We start from the raw sequence: 20,532 nt of genomic DNA, 5'->3' as shown, positions 1-20,532 counted from the left end.
GGAACGCAGAGAATATGCCACTGTCTGTTCAAAGTACAGCTTAATGAGCCAGACTAAACACACTGGACAATAGAGCTGTGGGGGGAAAGGGCTTCTCGTGGATCTGTGGATCAGCTGCAGCTTTAACATCTAACTAGTTTCATTTTTCATCTTTGCAAGTTCCATTTCCCTGTTTTGTTGGTATAAACTGCATTTCAATGAGCGGACTTTCCTGCCTAGGTGATGGTATGGTGTGCTTTGAAAAAGGATGTTGTGGATTATGCTAGGAATAATTTCTGTGTTTCTTTTTCTCTTTCATAGTCACGACCTATTCCCTCACACCTTACTTCAGCAGTTGCAGAGAGTATCCTGGCTTCCGCCTGTGAGAGTGAAAGCAGAAATGCTGCAAAAAGGATGCGGCTGGATAGACAGCAGGTACTGTGTTGTTTGGGGGTCTACCACATCCATATTTATAAATGCACTGGACTCATTTACATAGGATGCCAGGCAGAAGGGTGGTGCAATCCCTTATATGCTTCTTGCTAGCAAGATTAATTAAAATACAAAAGCTGTAGTTTTTAAAATGAATACACAAGCATGTCTTTGTCTATATTTACATAAGCTGTGTGAGGGTGTAGAATATATTTGTAATGTCCAGCTGCATGAAGCTATATATCTACTTTTTGATGGCTGTGGATTTTCAGAGCATAATGTGTAATCTGTATACTAGAATTAAAAGGAACAGAACATACAGTGTATACAAAGTACATCAATAACAGAAATGGTGCATGTGTCCATGAATTAGTGTGTTTATTTGTGCACATATTCTCTTTCAAAATGTGTATGCATTTTAAATATAAGGTGAATTAGTGTTAGTGTCTGAAAATACCTATTTGCCTGAAACAGAAAAGTTGCTGTGCTATATAACAAAATGCTGTCAATTAACTTATTAGTGAGTTTTTAAAGCTGATATGTTTTTTCTTGTGTGATTATTCACCTTTTTTAGTGCATGTTACAATCTTATTACCTTTTATTTTCTGGAAATTACATGTTTTATCTCATTTTTTAAAAATCCAACTGGTAGTTCATTCCAGGCTTTTTCATTATTTACTCACTCCACAGATAGAGTGAATGTCTAACATTCTTCTTGCAAAAACTATTATGCTTTATTTCTCTTCATGATTGTAGCAAAGTAAAAATCTTAGTGATACCTCAGGTGTTCTAAAATATGCTTCTGTCATGGCAGATGAACTTTTATTTTGTGGAATAGAACATTTTTTAAAAGAACATTTTCCTTTTATGCATAGTCTATTGAATTCTTTCAGGTCATACCCTAACTGTATAAAGGATTGCTACTGCTGTACTTACAAAATTGATAGTTTAGGATCTGAGAGTGTATGTTTCTATTTCTTTTTGCTGTGATATTTTTTTGCTAGTATTTTCATTATTGTGCTACATTTGCCTTAAGATTTACAAATCACATGGGATGTCAAAGCACTGTAATATTAAATATAATTTAGTTTAGAAGCAGTGCTCATTCAGGTTTTATATTCTTTCATTTGCTCTCTGATTTTTCAGTAATAATAATTAAAAAAAGCTACAAAGTCAATGTGCTCTTAGCCCAAGGGGAACTAGAAATGACTTGCACAGACATCAGTTACTTTCATTGTACAAAACTAATGGCTCAATTCCTTGGTCCAGCCAGGGTGAGGCAGAGTTTTGAAGTGATTTAAATGAGACTCCCATAATGCTCTTCAGGGAGCCAGAGACCTGTTGAAACAAAGATCAATATTTAAACTGTAGTCAGAACTCAAAAAAACCTATTAATAGGCTTTTTTTTTTTTTTTCCTCTTCCCCTTTATTTGTAGTATTACTATCACAGAAGCATTTGGTAACAGCTTTGGGGGCAGAGGCATTTCTTTACTTTTTGTTACTGAATTAGAAACCTGTAGTCAGGATATGTCCCAACTGATCACCTTAATTGCAACTGTGATGTTAAAGTAGCAAAGTTGCCTATGAACAAAGGGTGTTGGGTTCTGCTTCCTTCAGCTCTTCCCCCTTTTTGCCAGTGAGTTCTGGGAACGCAGTGGAAATGCAAATAGCACCAGCCATTTGATTCAGCAAGCAGTAAATTAGCTGAGCTGGTGTAGCTTTGGTGCTTGCAAAACTACTTGTGAATTCAGGATAGATATGCTGAGTAGATATGCTGAACATGCTGGAAAAAAATTATGGCAGTGTGTGTTAGGTAGCTTCATAAAACTTAGTGAGAAATTTACCCTTCAGGGTGGAATAGATAAGTCATTAGAGAAGTAGAAAACCTTGGGTTTAGCCCTGGTCCCATTGAAATTTAATTATTTATTCCAAGGATGAGACATTAACAAAGTAGACTGAGAGCAAAGCATTCTGGAGTATTTCTGAGTGTGGTATTTAATGGACACTAGTGTGCTCAGTTTATGTGCTGACATGGGAACTGGGTCTGTATCGTCACATCCAGAGCATGTGACTTATAGGTAAAAGGGTTCTATTCTGCTCCTCTTCCTATTTTTTCCGCTTAACTTACTATTCAATTTCCTTCACTTTTCTTACATATATCTAAAATGTTATATTTTCATTAGATTTTTTTTCTTAAACAGAGCAAGATTGGAAAACTTCAGTTCATCATGTTGTTTTGCTGTTCCATAGCTCTTAAAAAATATATATAAATAAAAGAAAGTAGCTTGTTTTTTCAAAATTGGGTGTTATACCACTGGGTAGACTCAGGCTTTGAGAACTCCAGTGAAAATTTGGGAGGGAAAAAGGGGAAATAAGATTTTGATAATGAAAATTGCCACTTCATAAATTATATCAAGAGATCTTCTAATTGAGGGCAAGCATTAGACAGTCCTGGAAAATAGATTGTTACAAGGATCTGGCAAGAGCACTCATTCAGCACTTCCCCTCAGAGCTGAATGGAAGCACTGCATAAAGGCTGCTTCATTCTTGCATGCAGTACAGTGAAGTTCTGCCTTTTGTTCTCCAGACAGGTGCTCTGCCTCAAAGTGAGATGTGGCACTTGGTGCCATGGTCTAATTGATGTGGTAATGTTCTTGTGATAGGTTGGACTCAATGATTTCAGTGGGCTCTTCCAGCCTGATTGATTCTGTGTTTCTGTGTCTCTGTAATTTGTATCCCCACCACCACGTTTTTCAGAATATTACCCATAAACCATGAATTAATTAAGAACACAATGAATGTTATGCCCAGTCCTGAAGCTGAGATAAAACTTTGCAGCCCACTGAACCCCTTTTCTTCTCTTGTTTATGCTCTTTCCTTTTCTTCTCCATTTTTCCTTCTCTCACTGGCACAACACAGCCCCCAAGCAGGAAATTCTGAGTTTGTTGCATGTATGTCCCTAATGGAAGTCTCTATTTGTTAAAATGATATGAATCTCCAAATTAAATAGGTTTTTTGCCTACAGTGTTAATTTTAGCAACGATTTTATGAAAAACAATCTCAATTAATGCTTAGCAAAAAGAAGCAGCTTAAAAGTCAAACCTAGGGACCCTTTTAAGACCTCATTTTTTTTTAATAGATAGTGTTTGCCATGCTCATGAGTATTTGCTGTTTCTTTCACAAGTATTAAATGTGAAGGATTGGCTTTATATAACTACAGTCCCATGCACCCATTTGTTTTCCCTTCAGAAGAAACCTCTCCTTGTGTGTATGTATCTCTGCACACACAAATACTTCATCCCATGGATTACTTTCTAGAAGTATTTCTGATAGCTGCAGTGGTTAATATAGCCCTGATCATGGCACAGTGTTAAGTGTGATAAAGTTAAGTGTGAATAAGGAAGAAACCATCCTTCAACCTATGTCTTAAATTCCACTTATATGATCTTTGTATTTCCTAACTGAAGGCTGAAAATTTCTGCCAGCAAAAATCCAATTTTAAAAATAAGTTAATGAAATCTGGTCTCACTGGCGTCACTGACTTATTTTCAGCATTGTTTTTTTCATGCCAGGAATTTATTTCTTAATGGGAAAATCAATGTGTTCTTGTCTTTCAGGAAACTAGTAATTTCCCATAGTTGTTGGGGAACTGCAACAATAAAAGCATTGTCAGTTTGTGAGACTTCTCTTTGAGAAATATAAATCTATTTACTAGGCTGTTGTAGCTCAGACTGTAATGCTTTGGTTGTCTGACCTTGTTAAATGTTACTCAAGTGCTCTCTTAAGCTTCAGTGTATTTTCATTATCTTGAGATCAAGCACTGGTTGGTTGGCCAGAAGCTTTAGTGCTGAGAAGTTATATATTTAATACCTATTACCCAGCTGAAGAGTCCTGTCACTTCCACTTTTTAATTCTGCCTGGTAGCAAAAATAATTCATTCTGTTGCACAATTTTTATAGATTTATATGTTGAAGTTGTCTAGGTTTACTGTTAGTACTGCTGAACAGTGAAATGCTTGTGACACTGGGCTAGATTTGGTTGATCTTTCACAGTCCAGATCAGGCAGTTGGTACAGAAGCAATACAGAGCTTTTGTGTCTCTCTCCAAATCACCTATGTTGAGTCTGGATACTGAAAAAGAGTAACTCTTTTGAATTTTAAAGACTTTTTTGATCACAGTTGATGAAAAATGTAGAAACAGGAATTGGATCAACCTTTTATTATTTGCTTCAGTGAGAGATAGAAGAGGCATTATCTGAATCCTTAGGATTTTCTGTGCTTCTTTGGATGTTCTCCTGGGATAATCCTTATTAGATCCATAGCAATGTTTGGTGTGAAGCAGGTGCATTAAGTGGAGGTTCTGAACTACTGTGAACAAGGGAGTAATGAAACAAAGTAAGTAGAGCTAAAATACAGCCCTATTCACTTGTATTCATCGCATATGGTGAACAATATAGCCATTATTCTTTTGCCATTTCACTTTACATACCAAATTGTGTCTTGGTTGGGCAAAAGAAGAATGGTTAAATAAGTAGAAAAATCTGGGAAAAGTCATCCTGTCATTATGTCCTGGGCAGTGAACAGAGGGGCAGGATGCCTGCTTTATGCACTCCAGAGACCTTGGTCATAAGGCTCAATTTGTTGTTGATCACAGGAAGTTTTATTTTAAGAGCTGAACCATTGTCAGTCTCTGCTTCTTCCAAACAGGTGTATGTGTGTGCTGTAGTTTTTATAAAACCACCACATGAAACAGTGTGGAGCAGGGCTGGGCTATGGGACTCTGGAGAAGTGGAGGTGGATAAGTGTTGCTACTGTTCTGTCTGTAAAAAAAAAACCCAGAAACCAATGAGAAGTCTTCAAGGGAAGATGTAAGAGTAAATAATAATTGATATACATCAGTATGTGAGAGGACCTGCCTCTTTATTTTCTCTAAAGAAGATGAACCAGTGGAATCTATCTGTGGGAAAGCACTTAAGAATGATAGTAGGAAAAAATGCCTTCTCCTTCATTTGGACATAAGTGTTTTCTGTAACAGCTGCATTTTGTTAAATTGTTTTTTTTTCTTTAGAATTTATACTTTTTTGTGTGCTGTCATGTTGCAAAATTTATCAATGAGCATTTTTCTCTAATTGAAAAAAGTAGTTTTTGGCAATCAAGACAAAATGTCAGCACTTGGGAATGAGAGGGGAGGCTGAATATAGGGAAGCAGGAAAAGAACTGAATCACAAAGTAATATGACTGCAGAAGTATATGAACCTTTTTATGGACATGTCACGTACAGTTAGCCAGAACATTTACAAAATTGATGTTGCTTCATTCACAACATGTTGATTTGTACCAGTTAGGAATCTGGACCTTTGAGAATACATTGTTATATTTGCAGATAGGAGAATAGTGGTCACATATGGCTGCAAAGCCAGTGGACTGGATGCTCCCCTGGATTCAATCCATGTCATTTTAGCCATTTGACTCCAGTGACTAATGTCATGGAAAGGCTGCAATAGATGCACAATTTTTTGGTCAGCCAAAGGAGGGAGCTGCATACACTTCTTTGATCCTTACGCCCGAAGTAATTGGACATGCAGTGTGTGATTCTATTGTAGTTACAAAGCAAATGACAAGTTGAGCCTAAGAAAAACTTAAGCTCAGAGGAAAATGAAAGTTATTGTTATCTTACATATCTCCCATCCTAACAAAGGCATTTCTCAGTCAGAACTGGTGCTTTTTAAATTAGTAGTCTCTTCACAGAATGGTTGTCTGTCAGTATTTTATAGAATATACATGATAAGAAAAAGGTTTTCTGCATTTCATTTTTTGAAAAATATTAGTTTAAAAGGTACAGTTTCCTTTCATTCCAGAGACTACATGAAAATAGCAGTAGTCAGACAACTTTATAGTCTGAGAAAGATGTTGTCCTCATACATTCACTGTACAGACATCACAATACGACTCACTTGATGTGCTAACCTCAATTAAAAAAATATTCTTTGTTTATTTGAGCTTTTCAAGTTGACAAGGGTGAGTCTCTGTTTACAGAGTATTATGCACTATGATGCTATGAAGCAGTTCTTTGTGATAAACACTGAATGCATTTTTAAGGAAACCTCTCATCATGATGACAGCTATAATTTTTTTCTATGCTGTGACTTGTAACCAGCCAAATTAAATATCAGTAATCATCGTGGTGGAGGAGTGAAAGACAACAACCACCTCCCAAAGAAGAAAAAATTTAATGATCCCAAACCGTATGAGTAGCAGCTGAGGTCACTTGGTCTGTTCAACCTGGAGAGGAGGAGACTGAGGGGAGAGCTCACTGCAGTTACAACTTCCTCACAAGAGCAAGAGGAGGGGCAGGCATTGATCTCTTCTCTCTGGTGACCAGTGACAGGACCCAAGGAAATGGCCTGAAGTTGTGTCAGGGGATGTTTAGGTTAGATATTATTAACAGGTTCTTCACCCAGAGGGTGTTTGGGCACTGGAACAGGCTCCCCAGGGAAGTGGTCACAGCACCAGCCTGGCAGAGTTCAAGAAGTGTTTGGACAATGCTCTTGGGTATGTGGTGAGACTCTTGGACTCTTGGAGACTGTGCAGGGCCAGGAGTTGGACTCGATGATCCTGATAGGTCCCTTGCAGCTTACCCTGTGATTCTGTGATAAGTCTACAAATAGGCACTTTAAATGCATCCTTCTCAGCCATTTTTGTTTTGGGGGATAAAAGCAAGGAAAATCTAAAGTTTTCAGTGAATAGGCTGTTAAGGATATTGTAACATTTAGTAATTTTAACAATATTGGTTTTAGCTGTTAGAGGAGTAGGAATAGGTGGCTATTAGGTTTCTGACAAATGAATTATGGCCTAGACACATATGCTGGGAGCTGACCTAACATTTGACTCTGGACAGTTGTCACAGCAGCAACCTGAATAGAGCAGCTTGAAACAAGTGCTGGTTGCAGAAGTGGATACAGGTTCTGTGCTAATGCAATACATCTGAATGTTAATAAAAGTGCACATGTACTGCCACTAGAAAATCACTGCTATGGTGATTCCTTCTATTTATATCTAATTCCTAAATTTTTAAAGCACTTGAGGTTTGTGAGGTGATGTTACTGATCTGCCTCCATACAATTTCTAGAGCTGTTTTGCTGCGTGTAGCAGGGGGGTTGACATAAAGACTCTTCAAGCACAGTTTTATTAACAAGAATAATGTCTGGCTGTTGCAGACCAGGAGCAGTTTGTGTTTTGATTAAGAAGGAAGGAAATTGCTGGTGGACAAATTATAGGTAATTGTGAAACTGCTTTGGAAGAAATGAATTAAAAATCTAAATTGCAGCAAGGGCATGAACCTCTTTTGCAGGATCACTGTATCTGGCTTTCAGCAGTGATGGGTAAGAGACTTTTAAACCTTCATATTTGGAGGACAAAGAGAATTTTCCCATTAATGCACAGCTTCTAAATCTTGACACTGAGGAGTTATTTTATGTATTACCCTTCAGAGAGCAGGAATGAAGGAAGAAAGACATGCATTTGTGTCCCCATATGTATGTTGTTCTCTTTCCTAATCAATGCAGCTCCCAGGAGGAAGGAAAAAATCATATTCTGTTATTTATATTGTAAAGTGGCAATATAGGGCAATATGTTGCATAGGACAGATTTGGACAACATTGGTTACAGAAAAGGGAGTCATGCAAAAATATCTCCCAGCTGATGCTGGAGGATGCCCTGCTGAGGCAGTGCTGCTGTGGCGGAAAGCTGCAAATGCAGAGGGAGCACACAGAAGTGGTCTTGTGTCAGGGTGATGGAGTCCTTGCCACAGCTATTCAGTATGCAGGAAGAGCACATCAACTGTACATCCTTGTAAGAGGTGGAGGAGAAAGCATCAGGAGTTCTCTTCTTCTGGGGTTTCACAGATTAACTTGCTTTAGAGGATGGAAAAAAAGACTCTTCATCCAAGTGGCAGCTGTGCAGAAGGATAGGGCCATGTCCTACCTCTGCTGTATTTTTACATAAGACCTGAAAAATTCCAGCTCAAAGTGATTATTGCTTCAGAATGGGAGGCTTGTGGAGTCTTAGAAAAGAGCAAAAGGAAGCAGATGGTTCACTTAACATAAAGCAAACAAACAGAAATTGGAATCCCAAAATCCACAAGAGGCAAATGTCACTTAACTTGCAAAGAGCTCAATGCCTCTTGTACTACAGAAGCTTTATTAATAATAGCTTTTTGTGTTCAGACATCTCTTTGTGATTTAGTATTTAACAGGGATCAGAATTACTTCTGTACTTCAGTACTTTATCCCTTTTTATCTGCTTTCAAAATGATCACTAAGATGACTGTAATGTCCTTGGATACCCACACTCTAGTTTGCATTTCAGGCCTTGTTCACTTCCATCATTTCCCCACCTAGTGATTATTTTGCTTCTAGGTTGGTCTTTGGTTTGTTTTTGTGGCTCCAAATGATATGCCTTAACCACTGAGGCAAAAAATGTTATGCAGGCACCGTTTAGCTGCATGTGGATTATTGTCAGGAGATCAAATTATGTACAAGCATGGGGAAGCTCAGCTTCCTACCCAGAATGCACTGGCCATATTGTCAAGGGGAAGAAAATAAGTGGTATGCATTGTAATTTTAAATCCTGTTGCCTTTCAAGTCAGTGGCAAAATTCCTGGTTTCAGCAGTGCTGGATAGGGTTCTGTCATTAGCAGATACAGCTGGAGAGGATGCCGAGTATCGCAGGGCAGCCCCCCTCCCTCCACACTCCAGACCAACATATATTAAATTTGCTACATGCAATGGAAAGGAATAATGTGCAAGGCATGCAATTGCAAATAATTTCATGCCTTGGATTTTCAGTGAGGCCCCAAGGTGAGCAGATAATTTTTCACCTTAACACAGAGATCATTAAATTAGAAAATGCTGTATTTTTCCAGGTTCTTTGTGCTGAATTTCATGTGTAGTTGAATTTCAAGCTGCTGATTCCAGAATACACTTTAAAGCACCCTAAGATGCTATAAGATCTTGAATGTGAAGTAAAATTGATGTCAGTGTAAGTTTTCTATTCTGGAGGTTGATAAAGCTGAAGGCTCAAAAATGGAATGTTGTGTTGTTTCTTGGACAGGAACTTTTGAGCAATCTTATCCCCCTTCCTACCATAGGTGGAATGAAAATGAACAGGGTTGGGAACAGCTTTCTTCCAGGTGTCTTTAACATCCATTTTATGTCAAGGATGCAGAAAAGGAAAGGCCAGTGGAAATGTAGATATAGCAGTTCTCTATTCAGGTCTGAAGACAGAGGTTTTAGAGTCAGGGCTTCTGTTCTTCCTGCTCCATCCTTAAAAGCCAGGAATAGAGAGCTTTTCACTTACCCTTTCCTTTCATATGGCAGGAAGATATTAAATGTGAAACATTTTCTGGTCTGTCAGATGTTTCTGTCATAGATACGAGTATGTCTTTCTTTTCCTGTGTTTAGCTAATGACTTCATTGCACACACCCTCCTGCCCACAGCACAGGTAGGGAATAATGTTTCTGGTGAGTAAATCCCTATTATCAAACAGAGTTTGGGCTAGTTTAATGAAGTCAGTGCTAAGCCAGTGTGCGTGAGCAAAACCTTATTTTTCAAGAGAGGCATATTCTGGTTTTGATTATTGAGCTAGTAAGATTTAGAAGATTTTAAAGAGTCATAAATTACTCCTGAATTCCAAACATCAGCTGCACAGGGGATTCAGAAGTATTCCTCAATTAGAAAGTGCAGTTCTGCCCACAGAAAATACATGTAGAGAAGTGTATGCACAGACTGCTTATGTTTGGTAGCAGGAACATGTTTGTGATTCAACAACTGGCTTGATGTCCTAAACTAAATTTAGAAACATATTTTTCTAAGAAAAAAATTAAACCTATAATAAGCTGTGGGAGCAGGAGCTGAATGCAGTGCCTGAGAGCAGCACCAGCTGCTAAAGAGGCTAGGCACAGGACAAGGCAGCCAAGCAGGCTGTGGCCAGAAGCCCAGGCATTGTACCAAAAGAATTCTCCCCTGAAATGAGAATATTTGGGGAACAGATTTGCACTGCAGTACACATATTTCATGCTTATTACTCATGGTATTTCACATTTAGCTTCAGTTTTACTGTCTCCATTAATAAAGCAAATCAGAAAGTGTGTCCTCCAAAGGCCGGTCAAAGTTCATGTCTTTGTTTCTTCCAATGGCATGTGCTACCTTGGCTTGACGATTATGGAATCAAAAGGCCATGCCCCAAGCATCACTTCTTATTTACTTAATCTTTTAAAATACAGGACTCTCACAGTATTGAACTTAAAAGATGTGTGCCAAGTTCTATAAAAAATGCAGAGCAAGTCTTCTTCTGTAGCAAAATATTCTTCTTCTACTAAATAGTTGGAGACAGGGTGTGGAGGTGAGGCTTGTTTGGGCTTTTTTAATACCATTTATTTTTAAAAGACTTTTTTTTTAACTGTAGAATTTAAGTTGTACCTGAGACAGTATTCATAAACAGATACCCTGCATTGAATTCATAGAAAGAATTTGCTGTTCTAGAACATGCTGTTCAAGTTTTAATGCATATTTGAAATAAAATAATTGGCATTCAAATGTATTAAACACAGGGTAAAATATCTTTAAAATAATCTTAACGTACCTTTGAAAAGAACCAACCATTAAGTGAATGCAAAAAAGTAATTGCTCACTCTCTAACAGACAAGAAAACTGAGGTTTGTTGTTACGGGGTTTTTTTAGAAGATCTGTAACTTCCACTATAATTTATCTGTGGAAGCAAAATGATGGAATCTCCAGCGGGCTTACTTTTTTTCCATTTCAAAGCGGAACACACAGACATTTTTAATTAGTTGAAAGTGAGGAAGTTAATTCAGCATTGACCTCAAATGCTTCATGTCTAGGATGTCTTCCGTTTCTAAATGAAGAAGAATTTAATTTGGAATCTAACATAAAGTGCCTATCTAACTAACATAAAGGTCCATTGTTCCTGCCACACACTCCGATACGTGTAATATTAAAAGAAAGCCTGGAGCAGAAGAGAAATAGGAAGAATCACTCAAAATCCAAATCGTACCCCATAGTTTTCCATAAAGCCTTCCTCAGTGGTTGCATCTCCATACCCCAGATCTGGCAGGGGCATGGAAAACTGTTTTGTGTCAACAAAATAGGCTGTCAGTGGTGGGAGTGATACCAGTTGTAGTGAAGTAGACGAAGAGACCTATAGTGGGAGGTTTAATTATGTTGACCATGATGATATTGTAGTAATAAATCTGCAAAGCTGGCACAAGCATTGCTCCAGTACTCCCACGCGCTTTCCCTTGTGTGCTTCCTAAACATTTGATTCATAAGTTTAAAAATTTTCTCTGTTGGTGCTCTGGTGCCACAGTCCTCCCGCACTGAATGCAGTAATGCTGATCTATCCCAGCTGAAAGTGGTGCCCATCACAGTCACTGGAAAATGGCATTTTGGCAAGGGGGGAAAGAAACTCCTGCAGGAGTGCTTCACTGAGATAATTTCTTTAAGACGGTACACATAAGCATGAAAAGCGCAGAGAAAAATGCTTGATTGTGATCATAAAAGTGTAGCTGCCTGAGGCACAGCAAGGCTTGTTCTGAATGGGAGGAATACTGCAAAGAAGGAATTTCTCTTGCTTTGCATATTTCTGGTTCAGCAGTAAGTACTGCTACGCCTTTGTCATCACGCATCAGTTTCAGTAATACATTGATTCATTCAGCACCATTACCTGCAGGCAAAACCGCTCTTGGGATGGGAGAGGAGGGCATTGTTTTCTTACAGTTTATGTTGTTTCTTGTTTGGAAGGAAAGTCAGATGTTCAGACTCCTCCATTAGTACTGCCTGTCAATAAAGAAGCAGCAAAAATGATCAGTAGCCATGGTCTTTGGCAAGGTGCTGGCCTCTGCAAAGGAATTGGCTTTGGGAGGGTTTATGTAGCAAGACGAGAATAAATGTGACATAACCTCTACTTCATTTTCCCTGAAGTTTTACCTTCATTTTCTCTAGCTTTTTTGCTAATCTAATTCCAGCAGGGGCTTCCTAGGCCCTGGAGTTCATTATGCAGTGCTTCTCTTTTGGGATCAGGCGTGTACCAAATGAAATCTCTCAGGAAAGAGGTTTAGCAAACCTGTACCCGTGGTCCTGTGTCCTGAATGATCTTAGGCTGAGAACTCAACGGGGGTGACACAGGGAAGGAAAGAATCCTTTCATATTCCCCGGTCCCATCCTCTGTGTCAGAGGCTGAAGGAATTGCTGTAGTCTTCCAAGAGTAAAAGTCTGCCTTTGTTTTCTGCCTATCCTAAGAGGAAGAAATTCTGTATGAGGCCTGGGCCTTAATAAATCTCTTCCCTCTGCTGGTACAACAGGGAGGAAAAAGGTTCCACTTGCCCTCCCTCCTCTTGTCTTCCTCTGCAAGGCAGAAAATGGTGGCTGAAGACTCTTCTGTTCTTTGCATACCACCTTTGTCTGAATTTGTACTGCTTTCTCCATAGGAAATGTCACGTGTATTTTGTGAAATACACTGTCACCCATAGGAATTTTGCCAAAACTTAAAGGCATTGGCACAATTCCTATATTCAACCAGGCCCAGTCCTGCCTCTTACATGTCTGTAGCTGGTTGCAACATGGTGCCAGCCATTGTTGGACATGTGATTTAAATTTGCACTGAGGAAATGACTACTGTGCACACACTGGGGTGCACTGTGTGGTCTTGCACTAGGCATCTGTCTTGTATATTGAGACAACTTTCAATTAATACTGGTGGAATACCTAAATTATAACTAAATTATTTAATATATTAAAATATCTAGAAAAATAAAGAGTATAAGCAGCATAACTTATGAAATAGTTTATGAATGGGGGTAACTGCAACCTAAGACAAGAACAGCAGGAGCTATAGAGAAAATTAACTTGCAAGGATGCTTTCTACCATTAGTCGACCTCAAATGGGATTGCTACACTGAAGTTATGCTTTTCAATATTCCTTTGTTCCTGATGGGAAAAAAACCACACCAGGGAGAGTACATTCAAAAATCAACTATCTAGAACCTCACTAAAAACCAGTAAATTTGTCTTAAGGGTCACAGGAAAAGATAAAGGCTATCCCTTTCCATTTGGGCAGAGAAAAACAGTCCTTTAGTAGAACGCAGTTTCTCTTTCCCCAGGGAGCATGCATCACAGTTAACTAAACTGTAGGAGTAGCTCATCCATGTTCATGGATGTGTTCATGCTCAACCAGCAGCACTGGTGACCTCTGAAAGCTCATGTTGCACTTCTACTATCACAGGGGATAATGAACTGGCTAAAGCTGACAGGCTATGAACAGTGAGCCCTCTGCAATAGGTAGTGCTCCAACAAAAGTGGTTCTCCAACAGCTCCTTGCAACAGTCATGCAATACCTCTTGCCAAGGGATATCTTCTGTACTGCAGGTGAAGTGGCAGTGGTGAAAAAACAAGACTCAAATGCTGCCATGTGAAAACACCGACCTTTTATTTAAGGTTAACATACCCATTCCAGTCTATAGATCATGTGTCATTCTATCAGAAATGCAGAAGGCTGGAGTTCATTTATCTCTCTTCTATGCAATAGCACCTTTTTATTTTGATCTTCTTGTTCCATGTCAGTCTCATGCTTTCATTTCTTGTTGAACGCTAGCTGATGTTGTTTTTGATGCCTGGTGACAACCCTGATGCTGACAGTTCATTTCGGTGTTAATAATCTGAAAGCAAAAGGAACCTACTGCCCTTCTAATCTGAAGCTGAAGCATGGCTTTCTTTTCTTGGCTCTATACCCTGTGTCAGGAGGACAGTTTGGAGGTCTTTGAGCTGCTGGCAGCTAACTTAACACTTTGATAGGCACTCTTCAAGTTTCCACATCACTATTGGCATTCCAGGCAGTTTCGATGCCTAACTGGACTCTGTATTACACTCAATTTGATTCAATTAGACCATATCAATATTTCATCAGCATATAAAAAATTCTATTTATAGTTTTTTATCTGAAGTATGAAAAAATTTTGAAACTAGACTTCAAAGCAAAATCATCATTAATACCTAGACTTCTGGCAGTAACATGTTCATTACAGTTGCCTCTGCAGGCTAGGAGCACTTTTTCAGGTTTTCAGGCCAGAAAATTCTACTCTGAGACTAATGTGCTCTCCATGTAATGATGAGATGATAGACTCACAGCTAAAGCATGAGTGTTCAGCTTAGCTGGAATACCCAGCTCCAACTGAGCTACAAATTGAGTAGCATGTCACACAAGAATGGGCTTTCTCATTTTTTATACAAACTTGATTTAAGTAAGTAAAAGTGAAGAAAATAATGCAGAGAGAGTGGCAGAGAAAAACATAGTCTAGATCTGATAACGAGAGAGTGGAAAACAACTGTGCAATCCCCCAGCTGCTCCTTACAAGAGAAGACATAGTGTGCAAACCCAAGAACAGCAATTATGTCCCTCTCAGTTTCACTGCTAAGTCCACTCCTGAACTATCAAAACATTTCTCAGTCTAAGGAATATCTGGCATGAGTTCTGTGATATTGTTTGAGCTTTAATTCATGTTTTATTTTTGCCAGCTTGCTCAAATTTGCATTTAGTACTTCTGGGTAAAATCTCAAGGGCCTTTCTGCTGACTGTAATAGACTTCATCCATAAATCTATCAATGCTGTTTTGAAGGACAACTAAACTTAAAGAGGAAAGAATCTGTCTAAAGGTGCAATTAGTTTTTTTATATCTATCTGTACAAATGATTTTGGACACCAGCTTTTGGGACTGTCAATAGCTGCATCATTTTAAGGAATACTGTGAATAGCCTGAGAGGTGGAGAAATACCCATGGAGAGATATTATGTGACAAATAGAGATATAAATATAAATATATGTATGAGTCTTGAAAATTTATCAGAGAAGAACTCTTCCTCACAAATAAAATATAGCTGTGTTATGTTTTAATTTTTTTCCTAAAGAGCCTATAAGATTCTAGCACTCATTTTTCAGGTTTCAGCTATGGATCTGGGAGAGCAAGTTGAAATTTCAAGTAGATGTTAATTTTTTATTACTAATCCCTCAATTTAGGGACTGGAAATTTCGTGGAACTTTATTCAATGGCATGATGGTGCATGGCAAATACGTCACATGGGTTAACATTTCTATGTGCAAATCCACCAGAGGCTGTAGCAAATGCTTGGCTTTTCTCACTGTGAATACTGAAACTCTGCTGACTTAACTGAAAATCTGGCTTCTGTCCATTCCATTGTAAGAGAAATAAGGCTTTCTGGGGAAGGTAGTATCTTTTCTTAGATCAGCTTCTGGACACAGAAGTTCTCCTCCTGGCCTAGCCTTACATTGCCTTCATGCTGAGCTTACAGCTGTAAAAGCATATCCTACAATATTAAAAGATGTCCTTTTACAGGACCATAAATATTCAGTACTTTAGATATGAAGGTCAGCCAATGCAAAGGACTACTGTGTAGCTTCATTTGGATTTCAAACTTAGGAAGTTGTGTAGGCCTATGAAACCATGAATTATGTAGGCCTATTTGCTTTTTGTCCAAGCCTCGCTAGTCTTGAACAGGCTTTATTTAGTGTAGTTTATTTAGTAGTAATCCCAACACAAACCTTAGCAACTGGAGAGGGGAGAAAGAATGTGGAATGGAAACCAAACCTGAAGTGAAAACTCGCATCCATCATTTGCAGAAATACCATTTCCACTATTGCTGAGCCCACTGAGTCAACAGCCTTAAGTCAGAATTAAAGGAAAATTTAACCTACTGTGATGTGCCAAAGTGTTTAGCTGTCCAGGCTTCCAGGATATTGGTCATAAAATTAAAAGCTGGGTCAAACACTAGAGAGTTACTTTAATGTAATTAAAGCTAATAAAAGTCCAGTGTTCCGTCAGAATAGTGTGTGTCATCCAAGCAGTTGGTGGAATCATCACTTAAGATTACTTGACATTTCCCATTACAATACTAGGTGTGCAGTTCAGTGATAACTTCATGACCTTCAGCCCACAGGGATTACATTTGCTGTTCTGTATGGCTTCTATCTATTGAGCTCTTTCAGAGATAATTACAGCCACTTTCAAGAACGAGGAAAATTTTGTCCTGTAAAGGTAGTTGATCCTTAGGTGTATTTACCATTCCTTAAAAAAAAAGGTTTTGTGTTTGCTCTTGACAATATAGTGGTGTCATTTATACCAAGGACGTGACACTGGATGCACATGCTTATGCAATCAAACTATTTTAGTTGATAGGTTCCCAGATTATTCAAATTTTAGTGGGTGTGACCATGAATCTGATCTCAGTGCAGAAAGGAGGGGAAAAGTGTTGGGGCTGGAGCCTTGTGAGGGTTGACAGGAGCAGTGAAAACAAGGGATGAAGGGAAAGTGACATTATGAGATGGGGTTGGATGAGGAAGTTGAGTGAGTAGCTGAAGCTGGCAATGTGATGGAAACTGGCCAGGTGGATTAAAGAAGTCGTGGTGAAAGAGGATCAGATACTACTAATGAGAAATAATGTGAGTGGAAAACAGGAGCTGCTCTGGCTTATTATGGAACCTGGCTTTGCTCCCTGTGGGACAAGATTTTGGGGATTAGGACACTGATAGGAGTCTGAGGATGGAGGGAAAATCTCAAATAGGACCATCAGTAGATGTAGCACTGATTAAATACAAACAAGGAAACAAAAGGCCTTGAGTTGTTGAAGCTGCTCAGGTATCTGTCATCAAGAGACTTTTTTGGGAAGAAGAGATTAGGATTTGCTAGGCAAGAAGATTGAAACTGAGAGGGAGGGTAGAAGAGGAGACTGGAGAAGCAAAGAGAATGGGGTGAGATCTCAGGGATTTTGGAAAGATGGAGCACAAGGTGTACACAATCTGGTCCTGGCAACAGCAGATTGACAGGTGTCTAAGAAGGGGCCAGATTCCAGGCCCCTCAGTGGGAGCCAGGATTCATGTGGCTCATCCTCCCGTAAATACCTTACTCCATGCAGGTGATGATGGCTTCTTACCCTGGCAGCCACTTCTCTGTGCAAAAACTGAGATGGGAAGACAACTCCCAGCCCCATAATCCTCTGTGGATTCAGCAGGGTGTCTTGTGATATAACTTCTGAGTTTCTTCCCAGTTAAAAACTTCTGACTTTTTAAACATTAACTTGCACAAAGAGAAGCCCATTATGTTGTTATGGTTGCAGAACTCAAGTACTTTACATATTAGGTAACTCTAGCTTAAGGTTGCCTTTGTTGACAGAATCTCACCATCTGAAAAGCACTGATAAAAGTCCTATCTATCAGGAATATTGTAAGGATTAATTTGGTTTGCTTTGAAAAGCGTTATATGGTTTTATCATATGTTTCTATTTATTTTACTTTTGATTCAAAAATTGTAGAATTAAATTAGTGAGATTGAAATAGGAAAAATATATGAAACATTATCTCCTTTCTTCTAAAGCCATATTACAAGCTACTGAGAACTAAAAAAAATTTAAAGCCCGCTTTGTTTTTTCAAGTGAATGAATTTTTTTCCTATGCTGAAAAGAATGGAAGATCATATGCAAATAATGGGTCCCTGGCTTGCCTATTTGTTTGAAGACTTATCTGCATTTGAGTTTTTCTAACCTCAAAGTGGTATTCTAAAAGGAGTGTTTATTGACAAGAACAACAAGCAATCCACATTTTTCAGCTTAACTTATTAGAAAAGGGAGTATCAAGAAATATGAAGCAAAAATGTGTTTGCCTTTCTGTCTGTTTTATAATTTATGGGGAAAAAGTCACGTTGACATAGGGGCAGTTAAAAGCTGTCAATCTCAGAGTTGTTGATTTGTCAGTCTGGGAAGTACTGCATTATTGAAAGCAGTAGCTCCATGCGTGTCACTGTCTTTGCATTGTTGGAACAGTACCATTTATGTTCTTTTTGCAGAAGTTTTCTTAGCTCTGTGGTTTGCTAGCACTGGCCATGTGAGTTGATCTGCACACACACTCCCTGTCAGGATTTACATTTACATGTTAGCAATGTCTGTTGCTAACAGGGAAGCCAAGGCAACAGCACCGCTCTCTCTTAATTGGAGTACACTGAATTTCTGACACTTGTGTCTATAAGGGATCAAAACTCATTGTAGCACAGATTTGCCAGGGCTTTCTATTTCAACAGACTATTGCTTTTTTGTGTTATTTTGGTGGTGGTAAAGGAGATGGGGAACAGAATGGATCAGTGACACTGCTAAAGGTGCTTCCATGAAGACTGTTTGAAAAGCGATGTGTGCGCTGTGCCTCTGCTGGCAGGGGAAGAAGAGGCTGGGAACTGCCAGTGAGCCCTGCTCTTTGTACCACAGTCCTAACAATCTGCACCAGCATCATTTGCTGTGGATGGTGTTTCCTCTGTAAACTATTCATTTGCTGCTCAGAGCAACAGAGCAGAGAATGGTTTCTTCATATACAGGTTATGCAACAGCTGATGGAAAATTTTCTTAGTATGTACTGTCCTTAGAGGGTTACTAAGGACAGTACATACTAATCAGCTTCCTTGATTAAAAATAAAAGCAAATAATTTTTTCTATCTGCTCTTTTGTGAAAAAAAGTCTTCTTCTAGTACGGACCTTGACGTAAAACTGAGATATAAATATCTCTGGTATATATCAAGTTGAGGATCACAGTAATGACCTCATGCTCCCTCTTTTCAATCCAGTGGATAATTTTTTATTTTAGCATGCTTTTATACCTAAAAAGTATTTTTCCATTTTGTCATTTCAATCATTTTGCAGGTAATGTGCTCAAGACTTAAATTGCTTCTCCTCCAAAATAAATTCAGAAGAGAATTATTGTTAGAAGGATGATTTATTTCCTTTTGTATATACTAAATTAATATAGTATGAGTCAAATTATAGATGAACGAACAAATGTTTTATCTGCACCTTGGTCATACTTCTTACTAAAGGTAAATTATAAATAGTTTAAAAATGGTTAATTAATATTTCAAAAGTTTAGTACATTGTTATGATGGCAACAGTGTATGTTCCAGGTAGTTAAGTCAAACACGTCACTAAATGGTTAGTTAATTGTTAATGATTTTCTTGAAATTAAAGTATTTTTGAAATAGAATTTTAAATAAATAGGCCTTTTCAGTGTAAGCATTATATAGGGAGAAAGAGGAGAGGCTGAATAACTAACACAGATTATTTAAAGATCTCAGTTCTCAGAGGAACAACAATATGTTTAATTTCTACGTTACTTTAAAAGCAAAGGCATTTCAGGTGAAAAGAATGAAGAGAATGAACCTATGAAGAATGAATCTCAGGTATACAAAAGTAAAGATGATATTCATATTCTCCCTCCCCAAGAAAAAGAGACAATGCTTCTTTATCCTTGGTATGGCTGCAAGGAAAAATGGCATAACTTTGCCTTTTGAAGTACAAAACATTTGCAAAAAAATGCTTAAGTCCCAGGGGAATGTATGAGAGGCAACACCTAACCCCCTGGGACCAGGCTAATGGTTCATAATCCTACCAGTAGGGCTGACACCTGAGCCTGCTCAGAAAAAGCTTGACAAAAATCCCACCCTGTTTCTGCATATAGCTATCCTGAAGACTGAGGCAAACACTTCAGGTTTGGATTTAATGTCTGAAATGTATGGCAACTTATTCATCATTTAGGGATAGGTGATCGGTGTGCTCTTTAAAGAGATACGTAATATTTAGAGGAAGCCTCCTCTTGCACAGTGCCCAAGAGATTAGAGTTCATATGCAGAATCACGACTCCTGGTCTCAGCATTGTCCTCGACTCCTTTCACCTCCCTGAGACTGTCTTCCCTACTGGTGCTCCCAGACTCCACCTCAAGCCCCATCCCATGGCACGTCATGGTGCTGTGTAGGGCTATGATCAGTTCTCTGCAAAGATCCCCCTTCAGCAGCACAGCTCCAACCTTGGATTCCTGACCTCAAAGCCGCTCGTGGATTTTGTGTTAGGGAGTAGCTGGAAAGGAGCCTCCCAGGGCAGCACTTCCGAGAGGGAACTGAACTGAGTCATGCTCCCTTTTCGTGTGCTATCTCTGCAGCCCTGTGAATTGGGAATTTCTTCCCGCACAGTGGCACAGCCTCAGCGACGACTCCCACCTCAGTT

At 38.8% G+C, this 20,532-nt stretch overlaps 1 protein-coding gene across 5 annotated transcripts in view; it reads left to right on the top strand.

Moving 5' to 3' along the window:
- NOL4 (nucleolar protein 4) overlaps positions 1 to 20,532 on the top strand; it is a 190,116-nt gene that overhangs the window by 155,492 nt on the left and 14,092 nt on the right. For all 5 annotated transcript variants that reach the window (XM_039548920.1, XM_039548923.1, XM_039548922.1 and 2 more), the window contains one exon: positions 301 to 414. In XM_039548920.1, the coding sequence (XP_039404854.1) occupies positions 301 to 414 (114 nt within the window). The remainder of the gene's footprint in view (positions 1 to 300; positions 415 to 20,532) is intronic.

This window comes from Corvus cornix, chromosome 2, assembly GCF_000738735.6.
Source record: "Corvus cornix cornix isolate S_Up_H32 chromosome 2, ASM73873v5, whole genome shotgun sequence".
Taxonomy (NCBI): Eukaryota; Metazoa; Chordata; class Aves; order Passeriformes; family Corvidae; genus Corvus; species Corvus cornix.
Note: the sequence above shows the minus strand (reverse complement) of the source record. Positions and strands in the feature narration are given on the sequence as shown.